Source organism: Natator depressus, chromosome 5 (genome assembly GCF_965152275.1).
Source record: "Natator depressus isolate rNatDep1 chromosome 5, rNatDep2.hap1, whole genome shotgun sequence".
Lineage (NCBI taxonomy): Eukaryota > Metazoa > Chordata > Testudines > Cheloniidae > Natator > Natator depressus.
In genome coordinates this window covers 42794564-42821420 of record NC_134238.1, presented here as the reverse complement: position 1 = coordinate 42821420, position 26857 = coordinate 42794564, and the positions used below count along the sequence as shown (strand labels likewise).

General features: G+C 41.4%; 1 protein-coding gene across 1 annotated transcript in view; it reads right to left on the bottom strand.

Moving 5' to 3' along the window:
• PIK3R1 (phosphoinositide-3-kinase regulatory subunit 1) overlaps positions 1–26857 on the bottom strand; it is a 77728-nt gene that overhangs the window by 46908 nt on the left and 3963 nt on the right. The window contains exon 2 of the mRNA XM_074952657.1: positions 25151–25847. Within this exon, the coding sequence (XP_074808758.1) occupies positions 25151–25484 (334 nt within the window). The 5' untranslated portion in view covers positions 25485–25847. The remainder of the gene's footprint in view (positions 1–25150; positions 25848–26857) is intronic.

Sequence of the window (26857 nt, the reverse complement as noted above, 5' to 3'; positions counted from 1 at the left end):
GACTTTCAAAAACCATACTTGTCTTAAGGTAAGCTTGTCACTGAGCAGGTTTCAGAACAGATGTTACCGAGCAGGTTTCAGAACAGATGTACTGTGTAACATTGCTATCTGGACAAAGTAGCATGCAGTGATTTGATATAAAAATAAAACAACTGCAACAGAACCTTGATCCTGTGAAAATATCTTCAACTTTAAAGATTAAACACTCCTGCACTGCTTCAATATTTTGTCACAAATTACTTTGCTTTGTCTATTATACAGCAGTAGGTCCTCATCAGAATCACTGAGTTTAAGGCCAGGAAGGACCACCAGCTTGTGCTAGTGCTCGGCTCTAGAGACATCTTTTAAATGATTCTGTTTATTCAATAATTTGAGTGAAAATATGCAACTTTGAGGTAATAAGATGTTTTGTTCAGAAAGAATGAAATTCTGTTTTATCAAGTGACTGCACGAATGTGGAAGTGAAGGAAAAATCAAGTCATTCTCACAGTATCCAGCCAGGCGATTTAGAGAAGTAAAACAATATCTTTGCTTTTTCAATAGAAGAATACTGTGTGCGATTGTGTTTGAGAAGTTAAATTGTTTAGATTTGGAAGATTTACATAAAAACCCTGGCAGAAGCTGATGACAGACAAAAGCCAAAACGACTTCATCTTGGGAATTATGGAAAGCATTTATACGTAGCCTTCCAGAGAAATGAGAAAGTTAAAAATAATGAGTGCACAGCAGCAGTCACCCATCAACAAAATCCCAGCATTAGGATGGGTTTTTTATTCTGCAAGTCAACATGTTTCAACTTAGGTCTCTTTCTTTTCCCTACCCTGGAAGAAAAGGGAAATTGCAGCTCTTATGCTAGGAATTTGAAAGAACAGAGCAATGCTAGAAGTATCATGGCAAATCAGTTAAATGTGAAAATTTTTTTTTATTAATTCATGCTGTGGTGAATTCACCATAAACTAAATATGGGCTAATTATACTTTAGAGCCATTAAACTACAGCCTGACCTCACATGAATATATTACTGGTAAGGAACAATAAAGGTCAGTATCAGGAGACTTCCAAAAAATCAGATTGCCTCTTAAATTCACAAACTGGTCCCTGTAGACCAGCAATGGCAAATCTAATGATGATCATCACAATATTTTATTTAAGATACTGAAGATGATGATTCTTACTCAGAATATAAGAAGATCCTTGAACCCTGCCACCCAGCCACCTAGATTCCTTTATGCACCAGTATCAGGGTATGTCTACACTGCAATTAAGAACCTGTGGCTGGCGTGTTCCAGCTGACTCAGGCTTACAGGCTTGGGCTAAGGGGCTGTTTAATTGACACTCAGGCTCAGGCTCTAAGACCCTGCAAGTTGTTAGGGCCTCAGAGTTCAGAGCTAGAATGTCTACACTACAATTAAACAGCCCCTTATCCTGAGCCAGAGTCAGCTGGCACAGGCCAGCTGTGGGTTTTTAACTGCAGTGTAGACATGTGTGTGTTTTCTCATTTTAATGTGCTTCACGTTCCTCACATATCATACAGGGTGCTGTCCAAATGTCATTCTGAAGAATATGAAGAACTGGCACATATTGCACAGGCGTTCAAAGTAATCTACTCTAGCACCTACATAATCCATTGTAAATTTGTTCAAACTTTACTGTCTGAATGACTGCTAGGAGCTCGACTTATTTTATTCAGGCTTATTTGCTAAGTTAGCAATTGAACTCAAAGCAGTAAGTGTCTGAATTGTACTGTCCATTTAATCTAAACAGGACAGCAACTTGTCTTTCTCTATATATTGCAGAGCAGTGCTCAGTTCAGACACAAACAACACAAAGTATATTTTTGGTAAGAGGGAAAAGATGGCGGACTGGAAAGAACAGCTAGGTTGGAGCTACTGGAAAACTGGAAGTTACACTAGTCACTCCTATAGTATGAATGTCTGTACCCATGGGTGAAATCCTGACCCTAATGAATTTTCCCGTTGATTTTAATGGGACCAGGATTTCACCCTGAATGTTTTGGTGCTGTTAAATTGAAGAGACAATGGGAATAACATGAAGATGCTTTCTCTCTAAGGAAATCCAAATTTTAAACAATTGAGCTTCTGGGACCACGCTTGACTTCCACTCCATGCAACCCTGATGGTCTCAATGGGCTTGCCTGGGATGTAAATTAAGATAGAATTTAGCCCTTGATAAGTAATGTAAAATTTTAAAGGTCAGATTACAGCTCAAACATAACATGTTAAACAAAAGCAGCATGTTCAATTGGGGGGACAGACTATTTAATTCTCCTTTCAACCACTTATGAACGTGAAGGACCCTGGTGGTGCTGAACTGGAGTGCTTGAGGATGGCTGTGCTTAAAACAAAAAACAAAAAAAAAGCCACCACATGTATTTGATTAGGAACTGAAGAGGTGTTCCCTGCTAAGCTGATTTCAAGTGTTTGAATCAGCCTCGTTGCTACAGAGAGGAGGTAGGGGGCACTGCTTCTTACTGCTACTCCTGCATTGCCAGGATAGGTGTTACTGAGATAGGGGAGCACTCTGAGCATCTGCTGTCCTTTCCCTGCTGCAGCTGATCAGCAGCTCCCCTGCAAGCCAACTGCCATATTGCAGGGGAGGGCAGAGGGAGTAGCTGTGGTGGCTCTGGTGCTTCCCTATCAGACTGTGAGAACCTTAGAGGAACAGGATAGGAGCTTGAGTCAACTGGCTCCATCTGAGCCTACGGGAGCACTAAATGTACCACTCAGTATGCCAAAAAATACACATCTGCCATACATTTGTTTGAAGTGTTGCAAGCATAAGGCAGATTCCTTCCCCATCTCCACAGATCTGGAAAATCTGACAGCTGCCTCCACCCGTATGTTATCCACTATCTTGACCAGCCCACTGGCCTCTTCAAACATAATTAACAAAAACTCTATAACTAATAAATAGAGGAAGGGCAAAATATTCTAGCTGCTTCTTCGAATATATGATTAATGACTAGTAAAATAACCACAGTTGCACAAGCTATGATAAAAATGTACATGAAAAGGTCTTCCAGCTATGACTCATCAAGACGCAGCCATAAAACGGGTGGAGGTTTGCTGAGTTGAGAGGCTTCTGGCTGGAGAGAGCTTGCCTTCTTCCATGCTGGCTAGTGAGGACTTGGCTCTGGCTGCCCTTATATTAAGAGGCCAGACACTTTCTACTTGTTTTTTGCTACCCTGTGAAAAATGGATCTTTGTTTTTGCTATTGTGCCCAAGAGGAAATCCCTTGGCTTCCTTCTTGCCAAAGGACAGAACCAAAGTTGACTTTCTTTGACCCTACTAAAAGGAGATCTCCCCCATTTTATTTTCCCTACATACAAGGAGGAATAAAGGGAGCTGCTTATTTGGACCCTGTTGAGGAAGGAACAGAACTTCCTTCCTGCTTACCAAAATTAATTCATTGCAAAACTGTTCTCTGCCCAAAGAAGAGGAAGAACCCGTCTTTTAAGTAGACTTCGTTTTTCTTTAATGGGCTAATGATCCCTTATTCTTGAATATATTGCAGATGTCCCCATGCAGCTCCAGAACATTCTGTAATCTTTCTATCCATATCCATTTAGTTTTACCTTATTGAACTTGAATGTGAAGCTGGAACTAACTTGTACCCTTTAATTTTTAGAAGTTTCTATAAAGTTGTATGAAGTTGAGCTACTTTAAAAACTGTTGATACGGCAGATACTTATATAAACTACCTTATCCACATATTACCACCACCAGAATTGTGGTTCTTTCAGGATTCAGTCACTTTTTATAATATATTACAAAAATGGGGTTTTTTTGTTGTAGTATTTCATACTAAACTATCGACTGTCTCAATGAGGCCACTAAAAGGAACTCGCTTAAGAGTGCAGCCTTGTTTTAAACAGAAACACTGGATTTCTTACACCAAGAAATTAGATTTTCTCAGAGGAGTCATTCAGTTCTTTTGCTTCTTTTCCTCGCACTTTAGTCAGCTTTGCACTTCATCTCCACCAATGCTTAAATCAGAGGACACTTGGGAGACAAAGCCTAAGGACTGTTCGTTAAGGTTGCAGGTTTATACTACATCACACCCAAGGGTTTGTACTTGGTCTAATGCACAGAAGTGGGTAAATGATGGCTGTATCGATGACATCCAGTTAAGAGAAAATAGTGAAAGGGAATATAATGCTTCTTACCTATGCTGCCTGAAGTTGCTGTGCAAAGTTTTCCAGGAATAGACCAGAATGAGAAAATGTTGGTAAAAGGTGGAGATGTAAAAATTCAACCTGTTTGGCTTCTGTCTCCATGTCAGCTTTAAAGGGGACCAATCCAGTTCTAAACTGGTGTGACTGAATAGGGTATCAATTTACCTGTATAAATTTAAGACATATTGGGAGCTGTCATCACCTCTTACAACCAGTAAAATAGAATCAGAACAAAAACTTAAGGGCCTGTTCCAAAGTCAATTTAAGTCAATGACAGCCTTTCCACTGACTGCAGTGAATCTGGATCAGGCCCAAAGTGAGTTTCCTATTCTTATTTGAGGGGCGAAAACGCAGGCTTCTTTGCAGCCTCAAATGAGAAGTCAAATCACACTAACAGTTAGTAGAATAGAGAGTTCTAGGTTTTCCAGTATATTAACTTGATCTTGAAATAAGAAAGTTTCATCGTTTACTGCTGAACTGCTATCATCTTAAACACAGTAAAACAGACTGGAACCACATTTAATTATACTTTTTCCTGTTCACTTTATAGCTTCCCCACGCTTTAAATACACTACATACACTCGCTCCTTCCTTGGCATTTGGTCCATTTATTTTTCTTTTGGCATTCTGTAATCTTGCCAGCAGACAAGCTTTGCTTTTAATAAGTAATCTGCCAATTTAAACACCAGTCTCCTACGGCAATCAAATAATGAAACACACATGTATGTACTTGCACGTAATCTGTCAGATGCCTTTACAGCCTAACACAACAATTCCTGTAATTTGGGTTTTTCATAAGAACGTATATTCATACACCCTTGGTTTTCAAAAGTGGAAATATTGTGGTTCTTCGTGAGTCCTGTGCCCGCGCCACACCTCCCCACAGACATTTTCATTTGCACGCACTCTTTCTTTATATGCCAAAGATCCAGCAAGACATGAGACGTCAAAGGAATGACAACTAGGAGGATTGTGCAAACAATCTCAGAAAGAGAACACGCAGTCAGTACTTCCCTGCACCTTGTGCCTGCAGGGATCAGGTGTCACCAGCCCCACTCACTCAACAGCCAGGAGTGTGGGAGCCATCCCCAGGCAGGAACTGTTCAGCAGCAGGGTGACCTCCCCCACAAGCCAGAGACTTGTCCTCCCCCTTTGCAGTCCTGGCAGGGAGCTGGGGGAGGGGAGCGTCTCTGCCCCAGGCCGACTGAAGCCTCCCCATACCTGAGTGGGTGTCACTAGTCCTGTGGCTCTGAGGGAGCCCTCTGCAGCTCCGCTGTCACAGCCCTGCTCCCACACTCCAGCTACACTGGGGCTGCAGAACAGGGCTTGGTGCACAGCCACATTGCTGGCACAACGTGCAGGGACAGTTGTACTCCTAGCAGGGCAGAGCAGAGACCCCTAGCACTCCCGTGTGGCGAGTGAGAGAGGGTCTGTGACAGCAGGGCTGCAAAGAGCTCACTTCACTGACACCACAGCCACTGGGCAGTGGGGTGGCCTCCCCCATGGCCAGGGGTCTTCGCTCTGCCCTGCGAGAGCCACAGCTTCTCCCCCGCCACCCCGCACCTTGTGTCCACAGGGATCGGGTGTCTCTGGCCCTGAAGCAGTGCAGGGAGCCCTCTGCAGCTCCACCCTGACGGACCTGCTCCCTTGCTCCTGTGACAGCAGGGCTGCAAAAGGCTCCCTGCGCTACCACAGGGGTGGTGACACCCAGTCTCTGCAGGCACGTCAGCTGTTACTAACTAATATTTTTTCCCCACTGATTTCATTGTCAGCTGAAATCGAGGTTTACCAACAGCTGTCGACTAATATCGAATCCTGCCGAGCCCAATCGCAATGTATACACACAGCAGGGCTAAATTACGATTGCACCGGCAACCTAAGTTCTGGCATTTCTTAACTTCTGAGCACTTGACTTTGCAACCTTTATGTTTAAAAGAACATTGTCATCTGTGTGGAATACATTCTGTGTGCAGTACGCACCTGCACTAAAATTGTAAAACTGCATGTTTACTCCTGTACAGTACTATTGCTACAGAGTACTAAATTTAAACCGTGGCCATTTCATTTTCTCACTTATAAGAAACCATAGTTACTGCCATACTAGTTACTCAATTGTCACCTAAGAAACAAAGTGTGCTTGCCAGATTATCTAGTTTTATGGATCTCTCTTATTTACATTAGTTAGTGAAGATATCGGAATACAAAGATAGCAAGATGGCTAAACAGAATCTACTTATAAAGTGCTATGTTTTAAGCACCAGCTGTAATTAAGTTAAGTTTGCGGACCATAATTGGTGGCAATTGTACCATGACTCCAGCAAATCTTTATTTGTACAGGAGATATGCATGGTGAAAAAGCTAAATCAACTTCATTAAAATGTGTACCACCAAGAGGAGACAAAGGTGACTAAGGGTATGTGTACACTGCAAATAAAAACCTATGCCAGCTGACTTGGGCTCACAGGGCGTGGGCTCAGGGCTGTTTCATTGCAGTGTAGACATTCAGGCTCAGCCTGGAGTCCGGGCTCCAGAACCCTGCAAGGTGGGAGGGACCAGACCTCAGGCTGAGGTCCGAGTCCAGACATCTACACCACAATTAAACAGCCTCTTAGCCTGAGCCCAAATCAGCTGGCACAGGCCAGGCACGGGTGCCTAATTGCAGTGTACACATACCCTGAGAGACAGAGAGACTACCCTCAACCAGAAGTTATGGGCTTGATACAGGAATTATTGGGTGAAATTCTGTGCCCTCCGCTATGCAGCCCAGACTAGATGATCATAACGGTCCCTTCTGGTTTTAAAGTCTCAGAAAGGACAAAGAATAATTGTTTTCCTTTAAATTATTGTGTATAATACACTAATTTGGTATACTGTAAATATGGTGGCTCTACACCACAGAGCTGGCATAATTATGTCTTTGGTGGTCCAAATCCCATAGTACTTCTAAGGCAAAATGTCCATTGATCAAATTAAGGGACTGCAGGATGTGTCCCATTGCTGCTAATCCTTGACTATAAATCAGGTCCTAGTCCCAGTGAAATGAAAGGGGGTTTTGCCACTGACCTAGGCGGGAGTAGGATCAGGGCCTGCTCTATTTTATATTACTATTCCTTTAAACAAGCAAAAAACCCAGACCCTGGTTCTCATGGGAGACTTCAATCACCATGATATCTGCTGGGAGAGCAATACAGCAGTGCACAGACAATCCAGGAAGTTTTTGGAAAGTGCAGGGGACAATTTCCTGGTGCAAGTGCTGGAGGACTCAACTAGGGGCAGAGCTCTTCTTGACCTGCTGCTCACAAACAGGGAAGAATTAGTAGGGGAAGTAGAAGTGGATGGGAACCTGGGAGGCAGTGACCATGAGATGGTCGAGTTCAGGATCCTGACAAAGGGAAGAAAGGAGAGAAGCAGAATACGGACCCTGGACTTCAGAAAAGTAGACTTTGACTCCCTCAGGGAACTGATGGGCAGGATCCCCTGGGAGAATAACATGAGGGGGAAAGGAGTCCAGGAGAGTTGGCTGTATTTTAAAGAATCCTTATTGAAGTTACAGGGACAAACCATCCTGATGTGTAGAAAGAATAGTAAATATGGCAGGCGACCAGCTTGGCTTAACAGTGAAATTCTTGCTGATCTTAAACACTAAAAAGAAGCTTACAAGCAGTGGAAGATTGGACAAATGACCAGGGAAGAGTATAAAAATATTGCTCGGGGATGCAGGAGTGAAATCAGGAAGGCCAAACCACACCTGGATGTGCAGCTAGCAAGAGATATTAAGAGTAACAAGAAGGGTTTCTTCAGGTATGTTAGCAACAAGAAGAAAGTCAAGGAAAGTGTGGGCCCCTTACTGAATGAGGGAGGCAATCTAGTGACAGAGGATGTGGAAAAAGCTAATGTACTCAATGCTTTTTTTGCCTCTGTCTTCACAAACAAGGTCAGCTCCCAGACTACCGCACAGGGCAGCACAGCATGGGGAGGAGGTGACCAGCCCTCTGTGGAGAAAAAAGTGGTTCGGGACTATTTAGAAAAGCTGGATGAGCACAAGTCCATGGGGCTGGATGCGCTGCATCCGAGAGTGCTAAAGGAGTTGGCGGATGTGATTGCAGAGCCATTGGCCTTTATCTTTGAAAACTCATGGCAATCGGGGGAAGTCCCAGATGAATGGAAAAATGCTAATGTAGTACCCATCTTTAAAAAATGGAAGGAGGAGGATCCATGGGACTACAGGCCAGTCAGCCTCACCTCAGTCCCTGGAAAAATCATGGAGCAGGTCCTCAAGGAATCAATTCTGAAGCACTTAGAGGAAAGTGATCAGGAACTGTCAGCATGGATTCACCAAGGGCAAGTCATGCCTGACTAATCTAATTGCCTTCTATGACGAGATAACTGGTTCTGTGGATGAAGGAAAAGCAGTGGACGTGTTGTTCCTGGACTTTAGCAAAGCTTTTGACACTGTCTCCCACAGTATTCTTGCCAGCAAGTTAAAGACGTATGGGGTGGATGAATGGACTATAAGGTGGACAGAAAGTTGGCTAGATTGTCAGGCTCAACAGGTAGTGATCAATGGCTCCATGTCTAGCTGGCAGCCGGTATCAAGTGGAGTGCCCCAAGGGTCAGTCCTCGGGCCAGTTTTGTTCAATATTTTCATAAATAATCTGGAGGATGGTGTGGATTGCACCGTCAGCAAGTTTGTAGATGACACTAAACTGGGAGGAGAGGTAGATAGGATACAGAGGGACCTAGACAAATTAGAGGACTGGGCCAAAAGAAATCTGATGAGGTTCAACAAGGACAAGTGCAGAGTCCTGCACTTAGGATGGAAGAATCCCATGCACTGCTACAGACTAGGGACCGAATGGCTCAGCAGCAGTTCTGCAGAAAAGGACCTAGGGGTGACAGTGGACGAGAAGCTCGATACGAGTCAACAGTGTGCCCTTGTTGCCAAGAAAGCCAATGGCATTGTGGGATGTATAAATAAGGACACTGCCAGCAGATTGAGGGACGTGATCGTTCCCCTCTATTCGACATTGGTGAGGCCTCAGCTGGAGTACTATGTCCAGTTTTGGGCCCCACACTACAAGAAGGATGTGGAAAAACTGGAAAGAGTCTAGCGGAGGGCAACAAAAATGATTAGGGGACTGGAACACATGACTTATGAGGAGAGGCTGAGGGAACTGGGATTGTTTAGTCTGCGGAAGAGAAGAATGAGGGGGGATTTGATAGCTGCTTTCAACTACCTGAAAGGGGGTTCCAAAGAGGATGGATCTAGACTGTTCTCAGTGGTAGCAGATGATAGAATGAAGAGTAATGGTCTCAAGTTGCAGTGGGGGAGGTTTAGGTTGGATATTAGGACAAACTTTTTCACTAGGAGGGTGGTGAAACACTGGAATGCGTTACCTAGGACGGTGGTGGAATCTCCTTCCTTAGATATTTTTAAGGTCAGGCTTGACAAAGCCCTGGCTGGGATGATTTAGTTAGGGATTGGTCCTGCTTTGAGCAGTGGGTTGGACTAGATGACCTTCTGAGGTCCCTTCCAAACCGGATATTCTATGATTCTAACCCCACCCACTCCCAACTCATGTGCAACATTTACAAGCACTCTAGTACTACAATGAACTTTTCATTGCATCTGATAAAATATTTTATTCAAAATCCTATGTCTTAATTTAGAAGAGAACTGCTCACATCTTTTTAACAAGCACATGCATGTTCCAGCTGAACGTTTTGACATACATTGTTTACCACTGTGTTTGACTGACTGGATATTTAGAACAGTAAGATAAGAATCTTCTTTGCTTTCCATTATTTGGTTGGTGTGCCCTTACCGTGTCATAATAAAACCCTAGATATTTGCCTTGGAGGAAACATCTGGAGAAAAACCATACCAGCCTATAACTGTCTTCCCTTTTTCACTAAGCTATAAAAGCTAGTCAAAGTTTCTTATCTTTAATCATCATCGAGATACCAATTTGTTTTTCGCTGTGAGATTTAACATAAGTTTGAAAAACATTTGGTATCTGCAGATCTGATGGTTAAACTAGCATAGTCCAGGACAATAATTAATATTCTATACAACAGATGGGTGCAAAATGTTCCTTTAGCTCTGCAGAGCAACAGAATTCTATAGTCAGCCAATAACCAGCTCAAAAGAAGCCGAGGATCTTAAAATGTTCTGTGGTAAATGCTATTAAGCCAGTGATTTACTATACCAAAAAGAAAGTATCCTGCTAAGAATAAGATTAGGAATATTTAGCAGTTTAAATTTTGGACTGCAAATTACACAGATTAAACAAGGACGGGGTTAGTAGATGTCAGCCCTAAATTTGAACCCAAGAGGAAGTTAGAAACACATAAAAGCAGTAGGGAATGCAGGCTAATCCTTCAACTAATGGTAATAAATTACAAATACAGCAGAGCAAAAAGAATTCAACACAACTCCCAGTGCCCTCGAGGACCCCTTACTAAATGAACAGAGATCCTTTATTTCCAGATATTTGATACAAAGCAAGCTTTTGCTACTTACCATTGTGTAACTGAATATGTATTCCTAAACGCTTTCTCTTGCTAACAGGCCAAAAAGTGAAGACCACAAAGAGAATTTAAGTTTCAGAACAGGCTTATATTGGAAAAAACCCTCGCTAAGCCTTGCTTTTCATAAGAAAATTGCTTATGTAGGCTAATGAGTAACTATGTTATTCTGGCTTTAGAACAATTGACTAGATTTGGATTGGCAGGAACATAGTTTAAATTGAATTCAAACCATTGTACAGAATCCACTCCAAACTACTCAAAATAACTTGCCTCAAAAATGTCAAGAGATGACATTTTCTGAAGTTTCTCTCCAGGGAAAAAGTACATTGCAAACAAGTAAAATAAACATGAAATGAAAAAGGAATGGCCAGATCTTGCCTGTACTGCTGTGAGAGACACAACGGGGCTGGAAAGTAACCACATCTGGCTAGCTAAGAATTCCCCCAGTGCGGTGGAGCTCTCAAATGCTACAAAGTCAACATAGCTGACCCTTGCATCACCCCCTATATCTGGCTCGCATAAGGGGCTGGTTGGGGCAGGGAGAGGACATGGCTGCAGCACAGTACACTCTGCCCCTCCCCAGCCAGTTTACAGTCCCTGGGAGACCTCCAACCCACATCAGCTGGCACTGAAGCCTGTAGGGCCAGCACCAACCAGCTCAGAGAATCAGGGAGCCATAATGCTCTCCCCAATAGCCCTTCCCAAGCTGGAGGCAATCTGGGCCTAACTCTTTAAATAATGTAGACATTTCTACTCCTCCATCTAACACCATCAGGTAGCAACAGAAACCAAAACCTAGCAATGGAGCATTGGGATGCCCTATTGATAGTGCTGTAGGCAATATGAAGGTGGAAAAGTCTGCAAGAATCTTTCACCTTAGCTTCTTATTTCAGAGTTTTTAAAGTTTTGGGGGTATTGTCATGTGATTCAACCTTAATTGTCATGATATGTAGTTTCTCTTTGTTAATTTACTAGTATTTTTATACAGGTTTGGTGGACCTCCAGGGGACAGTTCTCTGGTGTGAGGGAGAGAGCTCTGTGTTCACTGGCCTAACCAAAAACCCAGTGACAGAAGATATCAGAAAGGCTGTGACATGCTGCAGTAAAGTCTGGGTGTCTATAACATTTTATCCCTGTTTAAAAGTTACTGGAAGTAAGTGCACCAAGAGCATCCCTCCCTATTTACCAATGATATAACCTGTTAGCTGAGGGGAACCTCTGAAGGAGTTCATATCACTAGAACTAGTAAAAAAAAAAAGTCCATTTCCCCCTGAAAATTGAGTTTTTACCAAAAATATAAAAAAAAAAACCTAAGTATTTCCACTGAAAGTGGTGCAAGGGTGTCTCATAGCATGGATGGTATAGTTTGGGGGCATTTTGCTTCCATTCTCCTCTATGGGCCATGCTCTCCAGCTGAACTATAAATCCTGTGATTTACTACCTTCGTGGTGAGGTGTGTCCTCATAGGAGTAGCTGGTTGTGCTGCATCATGGCAGATGTAGTCTGGCCAGAAAAGCTGGCCAATAGAGGAGAAAGGGCACATAAGGCATCAAAATTACTAGTCCTATGAGGCACTGCATGCCGTTTACAACTGAAATGTTTTGGTTGTCAGCCACAGAGTTTTATGACAAAGTATCAGAATTTTCCTCAGACAGCAAAAACTTTCCATGCCTTTTTTTTTTTTTTTTTGGTCAAAAGCCCAATTTGATGTCAAAACACATTTTTGACAGAAATTTTTCAATCATCCCAAGTCATCCGTCAGCGACTGAACTAGGGAGCCCCAGAGCTAAAAGAATATGTTTTTACCACTTCTGTTGAAGAGCTCTGCTCTCACATTAAGGAGCTGCCACAAACTCAAATTCTCTGTGGATTGAATGGGCACAAAAAAGGAGGCATAACACACAATCACATCAATTACACAAGTAGAATGCTTGACAAATTACTGAAATGTGAAACACATTCACACCATAGTTTACAGATTAGTTTTGAATGTACCAAATGTGTTTTAGAGAGGTTCCCCCACTGTGTGAATCACATGCAGTCATATCATCCCCCACCATAGGTCAGCAATAGGTTTTGAACACCCTCACCTCTAGCTCTCTAGTTTAGACCCTTGCTACTTGAGCTACAGTATTCATTACCAGCCCTTGGAACTAGACTTCACACACACTTTCCAGGGGGTTACACAACTGTTTACTAGTCAGCAGTAGAATACCGGTGATCAAGAATCCTGGATTCCACCCTTGTTTCTGGGAGAGGACTGTGCTCAGAGACAGGATGCCCAAAATTAGTATAATGACAGCTAATATGGTGCAGGGAATAAGATTGAGGTTTGTCACATTAGACACCTGCCTGGGTTCTATTCCTGACTGCAGGAAGGGAGTTAGCATACGCGCTTTGCTAACATTTAAAAAATGGAGGTTGAGATTCAGCAGCTCTTGGCCAGCACTTTCCAGGGTTGGAATTCATGGCCTTAGTCAATAGTAAGGGAAGTAAAGTGCATGGAAATATAGCCAGTAGCCAGAAGAGATGAGATTTGAACTCTAGGACTCACCATTCCTAGCGCAGGAACTTTCTCCTAGGCTACAGAGGTAGAAGTTTGGTCTTTTCCCCTCCAGCTAAAGTGAGCCAGTGATGGTACCCACATCAGATACATTGGGTTTGGCTTAATGCTCCCATTTGTAATTATTAACCCTCCCCCCCCCCAAAAGAGATAATAAATATAGCACTTGTCCATATGGTGTAACTGATATTGGCATAATTGAAAACAGAAGGAGCAAAAATGGAGACAAATGACAGACCCCAGAGTGTTTTAGATTTCTTGTAAAAGAGATAAAGAACAATCTAATAAAAGGCTGCCAAAGGGGGTGATTTTTAAACTCATTCTCCCTCAATCAGTTCATTTTTCAATCAAGCTTCTGTTTATTCAAATTTCACTCAAAGTTTACATTTCTATGTTTAAAAAAAACAAAATAAAGGTTTAAATCTCCAGTGAAGATTGCATTTCAGTTTAACTATTCAAGAGTTTAACTACTTATATCAAGCCTGTGCTCCTACTTATAAACACTTATTACCATCATAATTAATAACTTCTGATACCATCCACTTGTAAATGATTTTGTAATAACGGTCAAACTATGAAACTGCAGACTAACATATAGGTGCTATTACTCCAGACTGCACTATGGAATCCAAATATCAGTTGTGACAAAGGGAAGTTGAGTTGGTACAAGCATTTGTACTTCCCTGCAATTCATCACAAGACTTCAGGTGACAAGTTATAGCCATAGCAACCTTTCCTTGACTATGCCAATTAAAAGGTGAAAAAAGTATTTTAACTTTGAAAACAAACAGCAATGATACAGGAAGGCAAATTTAATACATCCATACAAAGTTACAGTTAAAAAGGCATTTTGTAAGTTATGACAGAGTTTTAATAGTTCTTTTTAAAGTAAAATGTACAAACAGAAATCAGTCTTAATAACCAAACAGTGGGATATTAATTTCAATTTACATTACTAAATAAAACCTAAGATTACATTTTTTCTTCCCTTCGGTGTCAAAATAATGTAACTAAGTTCTCAAGTTTAGGGTGATTTCAATATAATGACCAAAGTACTGTAAGTGCTCTGAATACATAAGGCCTCTCACTATTCTTAAGTACTTATCATGCAATTGTCCTTCTCATTCCTAGCTATTAAAATAATGTAATTCGTCAGATTTCAGCCTTCAGGCTGATTTCATGGTAGTTTATCATGGAAACCAGCTTGGGAGAAAGATATACATGTGAAAGATTTGATGGCCAGCTGTATTGCTAACATCTGTGTTCTTTCACACAAGAAAATGTGGATGTGTAATTGGCACCATACAACTATTTAAGAGGGTATGGTCATTTGCTGGTGGTACAGAATTATTTTTTCTTGGCAAGTACTCAACAGCTGTAAGACAACATGTGTTGCTGAATCTCAAAGTTTTAATTTTCTCATGTACAACCTAAATGAAAAGCATTTACTAGTCTAGCGTCTATTTCAGACAGCCATGAGTTATAGATGGTAGAACAGATTACGATGATCCTGATTAAGATGAGGAGGCCACTTGATATTTGCCAAAGTTTAAATCTGCTCTGTGTGTGAGACATATGGAGCTATTAAAAGTGGCGAGTGGGTAGTACAAAAGCTGAAGGTCACTTAAAGATTAGTCAAAATGGTTGTTTTGTACTTTTAAAACACAACTATAATGAGCTAAATAATGGTACAGATTTGACTAAAATAGCATCATTAAAATAACTGCAGAGCCAAACTAACAGGTGAGTATTCCTTACAGCAAAAAACAGGTAGTTTCTTTGTCAGTCTGGGTTTTTGCAGTACTAGCATGTTTACTTCCCTCTACCAGTCAGTGGGGTCAGGCAACAATCATGCACCTCCCCATGTCTTAGTGTTTAACATACAATTTAAGCTAAATTTTACAAATATACCACTATATTTTGTGCAATGCAAATACAACTCGAACACTAACCAGTTCAGATAAAATCTCTGATCATTAACAATTACCAGCTGCATTAGCATGCACAAACATAAAAATTTATAGATTTCTGGATTTAAGGAAAGGAGTACTTATGGCACCTTAGAGACTAAAATTTATTTGAGCATAAGCTTTCGTGAGCTACAGCATCCGATGAAGCGAGCTGTAGCTCAAGAAAGCTTATGCTCAAATAAATTTGTTAGTCTCTAAGGTGCCACAAGTACTCCTTTTCTTTTTGCGGATACATACTAACACGGCTGCTACTCTGAAACCTGGATTTAAGGAGTCATTTTTCTTGTTTTGAATAAAACAAGAACATTGTTAGGATTTTGTGTCCTTACAAGTCTACTAAGGACACAATTTCTATATTCTTTTAAAAATAATATCTAGGCTGTTTGTGAAAAGTGAAGCATGATTACTCTTTGAGCTAACTAAAAAGGGCACTTGAAGACAATGTTCTTTGACAACTATCTGTTCAGCATTTCACATTAACTGCAAGAATGGGTCACAGACAGACTAGAGCTTCCTTCGTGCTAGACATTTGTCTTTATGGTGTTTATTACATTACAGAGCTCATGGCATGTGAAATAGAGGGCAATTATTTAACAGCGTCCACAAAGAAAGTCATTAAGAAGAAAAATCTGCCCTGACTTTAGTGACTTACACCCAATGCAACTGATTGCACACAGAGTGTAAGCCAAGTCAGAATCTGGCACAAGAAGTCATTTAAATCATCATGTAGGCCAAATGCCTTGATCCTATGGAAAAAAGGCTAACAAAAATGCCTATAACTATGGAAAAAATGACATTTTCCCCAGTATTTGTTTTAAAACATTTTGCATAGTAAGGCAACACATATTTGAGGAACAAACAAGATTCAAAAGAGCACTTCAGACTTGGAAGTGGGGAACACACACACACCCCATACTCTCTGAAAAGCCTTTTTTTAAGACCAGAAGCCAGCAATACAATATGAAAAGTGGCTTTTCAGAACTTGAATTTTGGTGCTTATCTTTTTTAATCTTTACCATAACAGCCAACTGCTTGGCCTTGTTGCTATGTTGCAAGGACCTGACAACTACACTAGCCTTTCTAATTTGCAGATGATCATGACCAAAAAAAATAAATAAATAAAAAATTATATTTTTTATATAATATATATAAATAAAAGCACCTAAGAGAAGCCTCCCACAATTTTCAGAGTAGAACTGTACTGCAAAATATATAGCTATTTTGTATACTCAGTTTGCATATTTTGTACATTTTGTTTTTAGCAACTCCATCTAAAATCAACAGCCCAGCAAGTGTATCTCACAACAGGTACCATCTGCAGATGGAGTTCTCCTCAATGATTTTATAAGATAACGGAGGGGATATTTTCACATTGCTTCTTCCTCCAATAAAAACAAAAAAAGAAAAGCAAGAAGATATAAAAGATTCATTGTTATGAAGTTTCAAGGGTCCACATAATTTAATAGTTCAGAAACTAGGCACTTGGCAAGGCAACTTTCTTCTACTATTAAATGCAGCTTTAGAAAACATTAAACTACAACTAACCAAATTTAAATGTGGGTTAATAGCCAAAAGCCGTGGTCAATAAAGTGACACCTTTGTACTCAGGGCAAGCCATTTCCCGTTGTTAGTACTGTAGAGTCACTATAGCTGGGAAAGTAAGCCGTGTTCCATTCTACTTCAGCTAGGTGTAGGTTCCAGAATCTTCATTCCCGTTCATGATGTAACAGGTAGTAAACTTGATTTTCAGATACACTGGCTGACCAGGCAGTTAGAAAATGTTTAGATTTGTAAACTAATGAAGTCACCGATGCACTACCACACTATTGTTTTACTGTCATGTTTCTGGTTACAGCAGCACTGTTAAGTCAAACATTTACTCCTGGGGGAATTCTGCACTAAAAAATTAAAAATTCTAGACACAATATTTTAAAGTTCTGCAAACTTTGTCAAAACAACACTATATAATCATGCCAGTTTCAATTATTTTGTAATTTATTTCAAAACACTTATCAGCAACTGTGTCTAACAATACAGACGAAAAAATTCCCTCGGCAGTAGAGTGTTAAGTAAACTGCTATGACAACCCAGTGTCTGCTTCTCTGCTCCCCCTCGTCCAGCAGCTAAGCTAGACACCCAGAACCTAGCTGTGGGCCACCCCCCCCCAGCCCAGACACTCACACCCCTGCTCCCCACCAGAGCCCAGGATCCAGAAGGAGAAACAGCCTGATGCTGGGTCCTAGTCTTGTACGGTGTTTCCAGCATGTCGCCTCTTTCCCTCAGGGCGGGCTGGGTACTGCAGCTGCTGGGAACCCTCCAGCTCCTTCCCCATCCCCCAGGCAGCATCTTCTATTTGTGAGCTGGGCTCTGCCAGGTCCAAAGCCCCGTAGTGGTGGCCAACAGCTCTGCAGCCCATTTTTGTGGGAGGAAAAGGAAATTTTGTACATAACATTGATTTCTGCACAAATACTGCATTGTAATGCAGTGAACATTTCAGAAATGAAGTTCACAACTCTAAGGTTGTTAATGACCAGTATTAAGGCACCAGCAGCAATCCTGAGAACTTCCTAGAAGCCTTCATCTAACTGGCAAATACATTTACTGAATAAGATAAAGACTCTTCCCTTCTCCTGGCAATTTCTTTCTTTTTCCACCCACATGGTAGGGTTGCTAGGGGTCCAGTTTTCAACCAAATACCCAGTCAAAAAGGGTCCCTCCCCAGCCTGGTGAAAATGAGCAAGTGAGTGAGGGTGGGGGAGAGCAAGCGACAGAGGGAGTGGGGATGGAGGGAGTGGGTCAGGGTCTCAGAGAAGGGGCGGAGCAAGGGTGTTCAGTTTTGTTCGGTCAGAAAGTTGGCAACCCATAATAGGTTGGGAGGGAACATGATGTATTTCCTCCACACCTTGGAGAGAAGGATGGACTCTCCTCCTCAGAGTGTGTTTGTGTAGGGAAAAAAGGAAGGAAAGAAATAATGAGCCCTTGGCATCTCTTCTCCCCACACCACTAGGGTTCATCTGCTCACTCTTCCCTCCACTGCCAGCGGAAAGTGCTGATGTAGTGTTCCCCTCAGTGCAGCAAAGCAAGTGAAGCACCAAATCAACATTATTTCTGAGTAGAGGAATCTTAGAACTATGCAGTCTCACAGCTCATACAGCATCAAGTATAGCTGAGCTTGCATGTCATCAAATAGCCATCACTTCTCCAGGAAGTGATGCTCCAAGCATACTTCTCAAATGCCCCTTATTTTGAAGGACATCACTCATTTTATTTCCCAAGTTACCTATATTTCACACAAAGCATCTCCCTTATTGCTACTGTTGAACATTATTTATATTGGAAAGAAATAATTGCATTGAGGTTAATTACAATAAAGGAACGAATCCTACAGCATTTTAATTTTCACGCATAAAGTTTTTAGTCCCCCCCCCCCCCCCGTTTCGGCCTTTGCCACACACTGCATCCCACAATTGGTCATCGACGGGTTGAGCAGTATGGGGAAAGGGAGTCCCAACACTTTGGCACATGCGCCATTGTGGCGGGGTATGCACCCCACAGAGGCCCTGAAGGGGTTAATGTGGGCCTTAGAGGCCAATTATAGTATCTGACTGCACCTGGAAGGAATACCAAGCTTAACTGAACATGAAGCCCAGGTGGACAGGAGCAGGCTGGTTAGCATAAAGCCAGGAAGTCAAGAGCCAAAGAAGGCTGTAAAGAGGGAGTGTGCCGTCACTCTCCGGGACCATAGATGGGGGAGGAGAAAACCTAGAGGGAGAATAAAGCCTGGGATCCTAGCCCTGGAAGAAGGAATTGTGGGGAAAGAATGCCTGAGAGGGCTGAGTAGGAGGAGCCCAGGTAAACAGCAGCAAGGAGCACAACTGAGCAGATCTTGGCTGCTCATTATTGGGTTCCAGCCCAGGGACTCTGTGTAGAGAACAGGCCTGGGTTCCCCTACAGCTAGTCTGGAGGCACTTTGTTACCCTGGGAGGACTATATAACGGCCTGGCCGGATGACTGAGTCACAAAGAGGGAGCACCCCGAGTCGAGGAGAGGGAGAGAGAGAAGGGTCACAGCGTGAGTAACCAATGGAAGAGGGCACCACACCACACAGGAGCTGGTCCCCAGAGGAAGGCACAAGGAGGTGCCCCCTATAATGAGTATACCCCATCACAGCCATCATGTTTGACTTGCTGATTTGTATCTATACAGCAGAATAGAGAAAGGAGGGTTTAAAAATCTAGGCTGAATTTCTGTGATGACGCTCTACTCATGATTATTAATGCTTTGCATACCCTTTGAGCGAGTTCATTGTTAACAGATGTGACAGTTTTAAATTGTACAGGAAGTAACCAAGCTTTTTAGAACAGTAAAAGTGAAACAAATGGCTAATGTGAAATTCTGGTCTGACTGCCCACCTCATTCTGCAAACTCAGTTTTAAAAACTGAGAACAACTTAGCATATAATATTCAATCTGAAAACATTTCTGTAAATTAATGAAACTTCAGACCCCAGAGTCTAAGATCCACTTTCAGCAAACTGATACAGATATGCATAAATTATATTCTATGAAGACATTTGGTCAGATGAGCGCCGAGTCAAAAAACCAGGGAACCTAATAGGGCTACAAGTAACCTGTTAATTTTGGATTAAGATAAGGATTTGTAGGGCAGAGGAAGGGAATTGCTCACCTAATAAGTTCATGTTTTACAGCTTATGTCCATTAAAGTCACAGGGATGGATTCTCCAGCCTGCTAAGGCTATTTTGCATTGTGTAAACTTCAAGAGGCTACAGAAAGCTAAGACAAAATCCCTGCTGTGCTGGGGAACGCTCCCCTGGTGGAAGTGGCTCTGCTATCTATAGTGCCAGCATCCCCATGCCTCCCTTTTTCCTCCATACACGAGGTGCATGTCGGGACAGGAACTCTGTACCAGTGGCACAAGGTAAGGCTGGCTATTTGCAGCATAGCCCTGACCAGCACTGAATCAGTGCCCTGTAGCTCCTCCTCCCACCCTTCCCACAATCATGATCCCACCCAGATGCAGTAGAAAAATCAACCCCATGCAAACCAGACTTGTTCTGAATTCAGAGAAATTAGAAGGAGGAGGGAAGATACTCAGAATGAAAAGTCCTAAAATGTCATGTAACTAACCAGAATTCTGGCCCTCTGCATTCTCCTATAAATAACTTAAATGGGACAGTCAGTTCAAATGGTGCCCAAAAATTATAGTTTACAGTTAGTAAAAACTGCTTTTATATCATTTAAGATCGACAAATATTCTAATAGCTTATAAATTTTGAATAATAATAAAGAGTTCTATGCAGTTTATAAACAAAGGCTTTGATACTGCAAATGTTAGGAGTAATTTTAATTTTACTCGTGCCGTTAAATTTAATAGGACTACTAACATGTGCAGTTATTCATCTGGGCCAAAAACTGTAGCTATGATCTAGTGCATGGAAACCTGAAAGTGAAGTTAACTAGAAATTGACTAGCATGAGAAAAATACAAAAACATAAAACATAAATAGTCAAACATTAGATTATTAAAAATTCTCTCAACTTTAGACACTGACAGACTAAAATTCATTTTAAGGACCTGGTATGGTATATACAGTATAAAGAACTGTCTTTCTGATAAGCTCACTAAAACTATTATCATTGTGTCTATATTATACACACACACAGTTGGCTCAAATTACAGAACAAATAAAAAGCACACAAACTACAGTTACAGTAAAGAAAGATATCATTATTTCCAATTCCTCCACCAGTCTGTCACTTTGATTTACAGCAGTTTCAAATTGTTAAGCAATGAAAATATAAACTTGACCAAATACAGTCAAGCAAGTTTCTCAGCAAGCATTAATATACTCAAAATGCATTCTAGGGGTGTGCAGAGCAATACGTTATCATCCTGGGAAGAATCTTGTTGGCTTGCTGCCATGTTAGTTTGGCTTGTAGACAATACTAACTATTCCATTCCCTGCAGCAATTTTTAAACCAGAACTAGCCATCTGAAAATCAAATGTATTTTTAACTACTCTTATTTTCGTCTGGTACTGTATTTCCCATTTCACCTACAGGTCTCATCCCAGTGACACTTTGCACCTTTTTTTTTTGGTCCAAATTACTTTTTTCTTGTGTTTAAATATAAACATTAGTTTATTTCCCCCTTCCCCTCAACCCATCCTCTTTTGTCTCCAGTATTTGGTGCACATACTCTGTACCTTAATTTAAGAAGTTTGTATGGTGTGTTATTTAACAACAACAAACAGATCCCTTTTCAATCTTTACTTTTTTCTAATTTGTCTCAAGTAAACATACAAGCTTTTAATTCTTCACAATGCCACTTGGACTTCAAAGTTTTGTGTTTCCCTCACAACTGTGCAGAGAACGCCATTCAATGATCTTTACGTTCTAACTGTATAGTCAACAGTTACAAGATGCACAGAAACCCCTGAATTCAAACAAGTCTTGGGGAAGTAAAGGATTTTTACCAGGAAGTTACAGGTCTAGGACTGCAAAATGATTTTTTAAAAGTTTCTGCAAAAACTCACTCTGGCTGTTGGCCAATCTCCTTTCAAATTATTAAATTCTCTGTTAAATTTGGCACATTTTGCAGTTTAGGTCACCAGACCTTCAAGGTAATCAAAGAATGCTAATCTCACATTTAATTAATACTCTGTATTGAAGCAAGAGCTAGGGGAGATTCTGCCACTGGAGCTCTGGGCACTGTCCCACTCAAAAAGGGAGATACCTATTTTCGTCTGGGATTTTTACCAGCACATTGCACTCATTCATACACAAGCCAACAATGGGCTCTAAGGCAATATCAGAATTTCACTCAACAGCCAGAGCCAGAGCTTGCAGAGGTGTCCATAATGAGCACATTCCATAAGGGGCTCAAAAGCATCAACATTAGCTGTGTGACTTCTCTGAAAAGTTTGACAGTCACTATACAGCTCTGAGGGTAACTTTCTAAATTGCCCTCAAGTAAACATGGGGAGACATGTGGAGCTCAGGCAACTTACTATGCACCACCTAAATTTCTGACTCAGCAATCACTACCTGTTAATGGTGACTGCCTCAGCACATAAGGCAATAAATATATTCCACTCCTAACCTGCTGTATTTTCAAACAAGCACTGCCTAGTAGAGTGCTCACTTCTTGTTTTTACTGCCCACCCAAATAAGTTATTCTGCAAGTAACAAGTTTAGAGCAGAAACAACCAATCTTTACCAGACTTGTAGTCGCATCAGAATCAGGGTGTTCCAGTTGCCAAAAAGACAATGAAAGGTTGGGACTTTGAAAAGTACCTAGTTGAGTCAGGAATGTAAAGCCCATTTGCAAAAGTTAGGCAGGCTCTTCCACACTTAAATCCCATTGGCTTTCAATGGGGTTTAGGAGGCTGGGGCAGATTAAATATTTAGATGCCTAAAGATACAGATAGGGTGCCTAATGGGATTTCCAAAAGTGTTTAGACACCCAACTCCCATTGAAATCAATTGGAGTTAGGGCCCAAATCCTTAAAGATATATTGGCATTTATCTGCCTCTTTAGGTGCCCACATTCATCATTTAGGCACCACTGACATTTTCATAGGCACCAGCATCTAAGTACCCATAGCACCTAAGTCAACCTCCGTAAAGCCACCTGAGCGCTGATGCTGTTCCACAGCTAAGCTAGGGCTCCAAGCACCTCTTCAAGTCTAAGCCCCGGAGACACCAAAATAGGATTCTTAAGTACAGTAGGCAGGGGAACACTTATCTCACCAGTGGGGCCCAATCCTGTAGGCATGCTCAGAGCCTAATACCTGTTAGCTGCCAACCCCTGCATCAGGAGGGTCAGAGGCAGGCTACCAATAGGTGCAGGAGCAGCAAAGCACATGCAGAAAAGGCAACGAGGGCACACGGCAAGTATAAGACAGGTTTCAAGCACAAGCAGGAGATACAGTTCTGGATGCTAGGGCATGGGCTAACTAAGAGGCTGACCCAGCTTAGGTGCTTAACTCCAGGAGAAGATTCACAGCTGATGATCTTGAGTGGAGAGGTGGCTATCTCTGGCCCATCAGCCACATGCCCCAGGTCAGCCAATTAGATGCCTAAGCCCTTCTTCCCACCACTTCACTTCTGAATAGCTTAGGAAAGTTCCTGCCCAGTTGACCAGCTTCTGAAAATCCCTTTCTAAGTGCCTAAGCTCTCTTCATGTATTGTATGGGAAGCTGGGTGCCTAGTCTGGGGCAGACCACCTAGGGATTAGGCATTACAACAATGAGCAGAGCAAAGCATAAGTACTTTTAAAGACTTGGGCCTGGGTGATTTGAAAATCCCACTAGCTGACTAAATACTTCGAGTAATTTAAGCACTTAGGGCCAGAGTTTAAAAATGGGATATAGATACTTTTAAAAATTTTACCCAGGGTCTAAGTCCCTATGATCAAAACACTACGAGTTACAAGTAATTCATAAATATTCAAGGTTGAGTTACTGTGAAGAATAAGTCATGTGAGTTCTTTATTAAGCCTCCACCACATTTTAAAGGTGTGTTTTAGAAATTTCCATTTAGTTATGTATGATTTTCTGTATTCCCTTTCCGGTCATTGTAGATTATCAAAGCAGCTATGTTTAAACAGAATCTCTCATAACCAGCTTCCATCCCACTCCATCTGATTAACTGAGGTCTTGATTCTGAGTAACACAACCACCTCCACATCCTTGGTAGCACGATGTGATGTCACTGTATATGATGATTGTGCCACCACAGAAATCAGGGTGATTTAAACAAAAATGCTACTATATGTAGTTAATTATTGGTAAAAACAAACAAAACAGAAAAAAAGGAAACTGTTACAGAACAATTATTTTTTTTAAGCGTTTCTGCACCTGAAATAAGGACTAATGCAAAAAGTGTCCTTTAATTTAAATATCAAAATACTGTCTGCTGGGCTTGCCTGGTTTCTTTTGGTAGACTATGTCTACACTGACCTTACAGTGGCACAGCTGTACCGCTGCAGCTGCACCACTGTAAGGTCTCCCATGTAGCCGCTTGATGCCGGCAAGAGAGAGCTCTCCCGCTTGCATAATTAAGCCACCCCCAATGAGTGGTGGTTGCTATGTAGGCTGGAGACACGCTCCCGCCAACATAGTACTGTCGGCACTGGCACTTTTGTGGGTGAAACTTTTGTCAGTCCGCTGTGTGGTTTTTTTCCCCCCCACACCCCTGACCAACAAAAAGGTTTTGCCGACAAAAGTGTTAGTGTAAACATACCCTAAAAGTTTGAATTTTAGTAGGCAGATTACACAAGTCATCTTAAGACAGATATTTACTTACAATTTTCAATTAAAACTCCCTCCAATGTCAGCTACGGACCATAGACCAAATCCTACCTTCATTCTGACCACCATGTTGCAGAAGTTAGGCCAGAATGTACTTAAATGTAGGAAGTTCTTTCTCCTTTATACAGGAAAAAAAACTAGACACTTTCTGGACAGGGAACATGGTAAAAGAACTGGAGTTTCTTCTATGATAATTCTATTACTTATTTTATAAATACTTGATCTTACTGTAAGAGAAAATGTTTAACGTTAGAAATATTTTCACCTGGGGTTATATCTATCTTTTTAAGCCACTAAACAAAAGAATTTTACAGTGGGAATGCAATATTTGCAGAGAACTCCTGCTAGTGAATTGGATGCACCAAAAATGGGAAAACTGCCATCAGCTTTTTCTGCTCATTCTCCATATGAAATCTTTATAGGATTTCTATAAATTGCTGACTACAGTTTTGTCCTATACACAAACATATTTAAATGAAAAACTGTGAAACAGAGAGAAATCTAGTAAGAGAAAAAATGTCACAAGAAAAACAATTATTGAACTAACAGCACTAACCTTGCTGCTCACTGTCTGCTTCAACTTTTGCAGAACTTGGTGCTACAGGAAGGGGTCGAGGAGGACGAGGCTTCGGAGTCGGGGGAGATATTTTTTTTCTTCCAATATATTCTACGTAAGTTCCTGGAAAATCCCCCCTCTCCCCTGTGGTTTCATTACAGCCGTTCAACCAACCAATTTCCTCAGGCTTCGCTTCTTCCCCTTCACTAAATCCAAGTGCTACTAAGGTACCTTTATTCACAGTTAATATATCCCCTAAGTGCAAGTCAATGTCTTCGTCTCGCTCTTTTTTGTAGTCATATAAAGCTCTGTACTGGTATCCTTCTGCACTCATCTTGGCAAATATTTTAACATTCAATAATGTAATTAAACAATAACAAAACTCAAGTTGTCCAGATTAATCTTTATGTACAAACAGATTAAAAATGTACTAAATGGGATAGTTAAAATGTCAATAGCAATTCCTAAAGAATACAATCCTCCAAAGATTCAAAAAGCACCAGGATCTGGTATTATGTTGCTGATGTGTTCCACTTCAAGTCTAGATCAATATTCTTCCAATTAATTCCTTTTCTGAGTTTCCTGGCACTCCTGGGACCAAGAATTCAAGTTTAGCTGAATTTTACAGCCTGTTACACCTTCTTCTGATGTACTTGCCATAGAACATCCATTATTGAGCTCCGTGCACATGCTGTATCTAGAAAAAGAAAAAAAGATTCATGACATTGTTTCAGACTTCATTAAGTTTGCAAGACTTCAGCTATGTTACATTTAAGTTATATGCAAGACATACTTCTGAAAGCATGGGAGAGGTCATACATTCCCATGGAAAGGCTGAAAAGAGGGTCAAAGTCACACCAAAACTATGGCCATTTACACATGCTAATTTTCCAAAGTCTTATCTGGTCAGAAGAGACCAATTTAAATCCTTCAGTCAAATAGGAGGTATTTCCCTCTGAACCACCATGTCTCAAGACACATGGCATACACTATGGATATCGGGGCACCTGCAGAGGGCTAGCTGCTCCATACTTCTTCCCTCAGCACACTCAGCTGTCTAACCTCACAGCAGGACTCCATCTAATGCCTTTCTGCTAGCACATGGCCCTAACCTTTCTTCACAGGAGATATGTCAGGACAGAATGGGAACCCACTAGAATTAGTGATGACATGGTCAGAATTCACATCAAGGGTATTCCCCTGAAGTTTTACCAGAGAATGAGGATGTGCACAATTGTTTTCCTGTAAGCCCAGGGACCTCCATACATGCTTGCATAGAGGAGCTTACTTGCTGTTTGAGAAAGGGGGGGGAGGGGCGAATGATGCTACTTTTACTAAGCCTCCCTCCCCCTCCAACAGATTGTTTGGGCCCTTTTAGCACGGTTTCCTTTAATTTTCATGCTCTGTGCAACAGAAGTCAGAAGTCATCCTGCCCTCTCTCAAAATTTTCTTAAATTATGCTATGTTATATTTTTGGTTAGGTGAGGGTCTTCCCCCTCAATTTCTAATTTGTTTTTCTAGTGGTAAAGTATGTTACTCAGCAACTGAAAATGACACACCCAGACCACCTAAGAAGGAGCAGTTGAGCAGGGTTGAGAGAGTGGGTGCTTAAGTTACTTAACACAAGAAACTATAGGTCTGAAAGTTCAATCAAGTCTAACTAGAAAGCAGTGAGTAAAAACACTGTTGAAAATAACCTTTTAATAT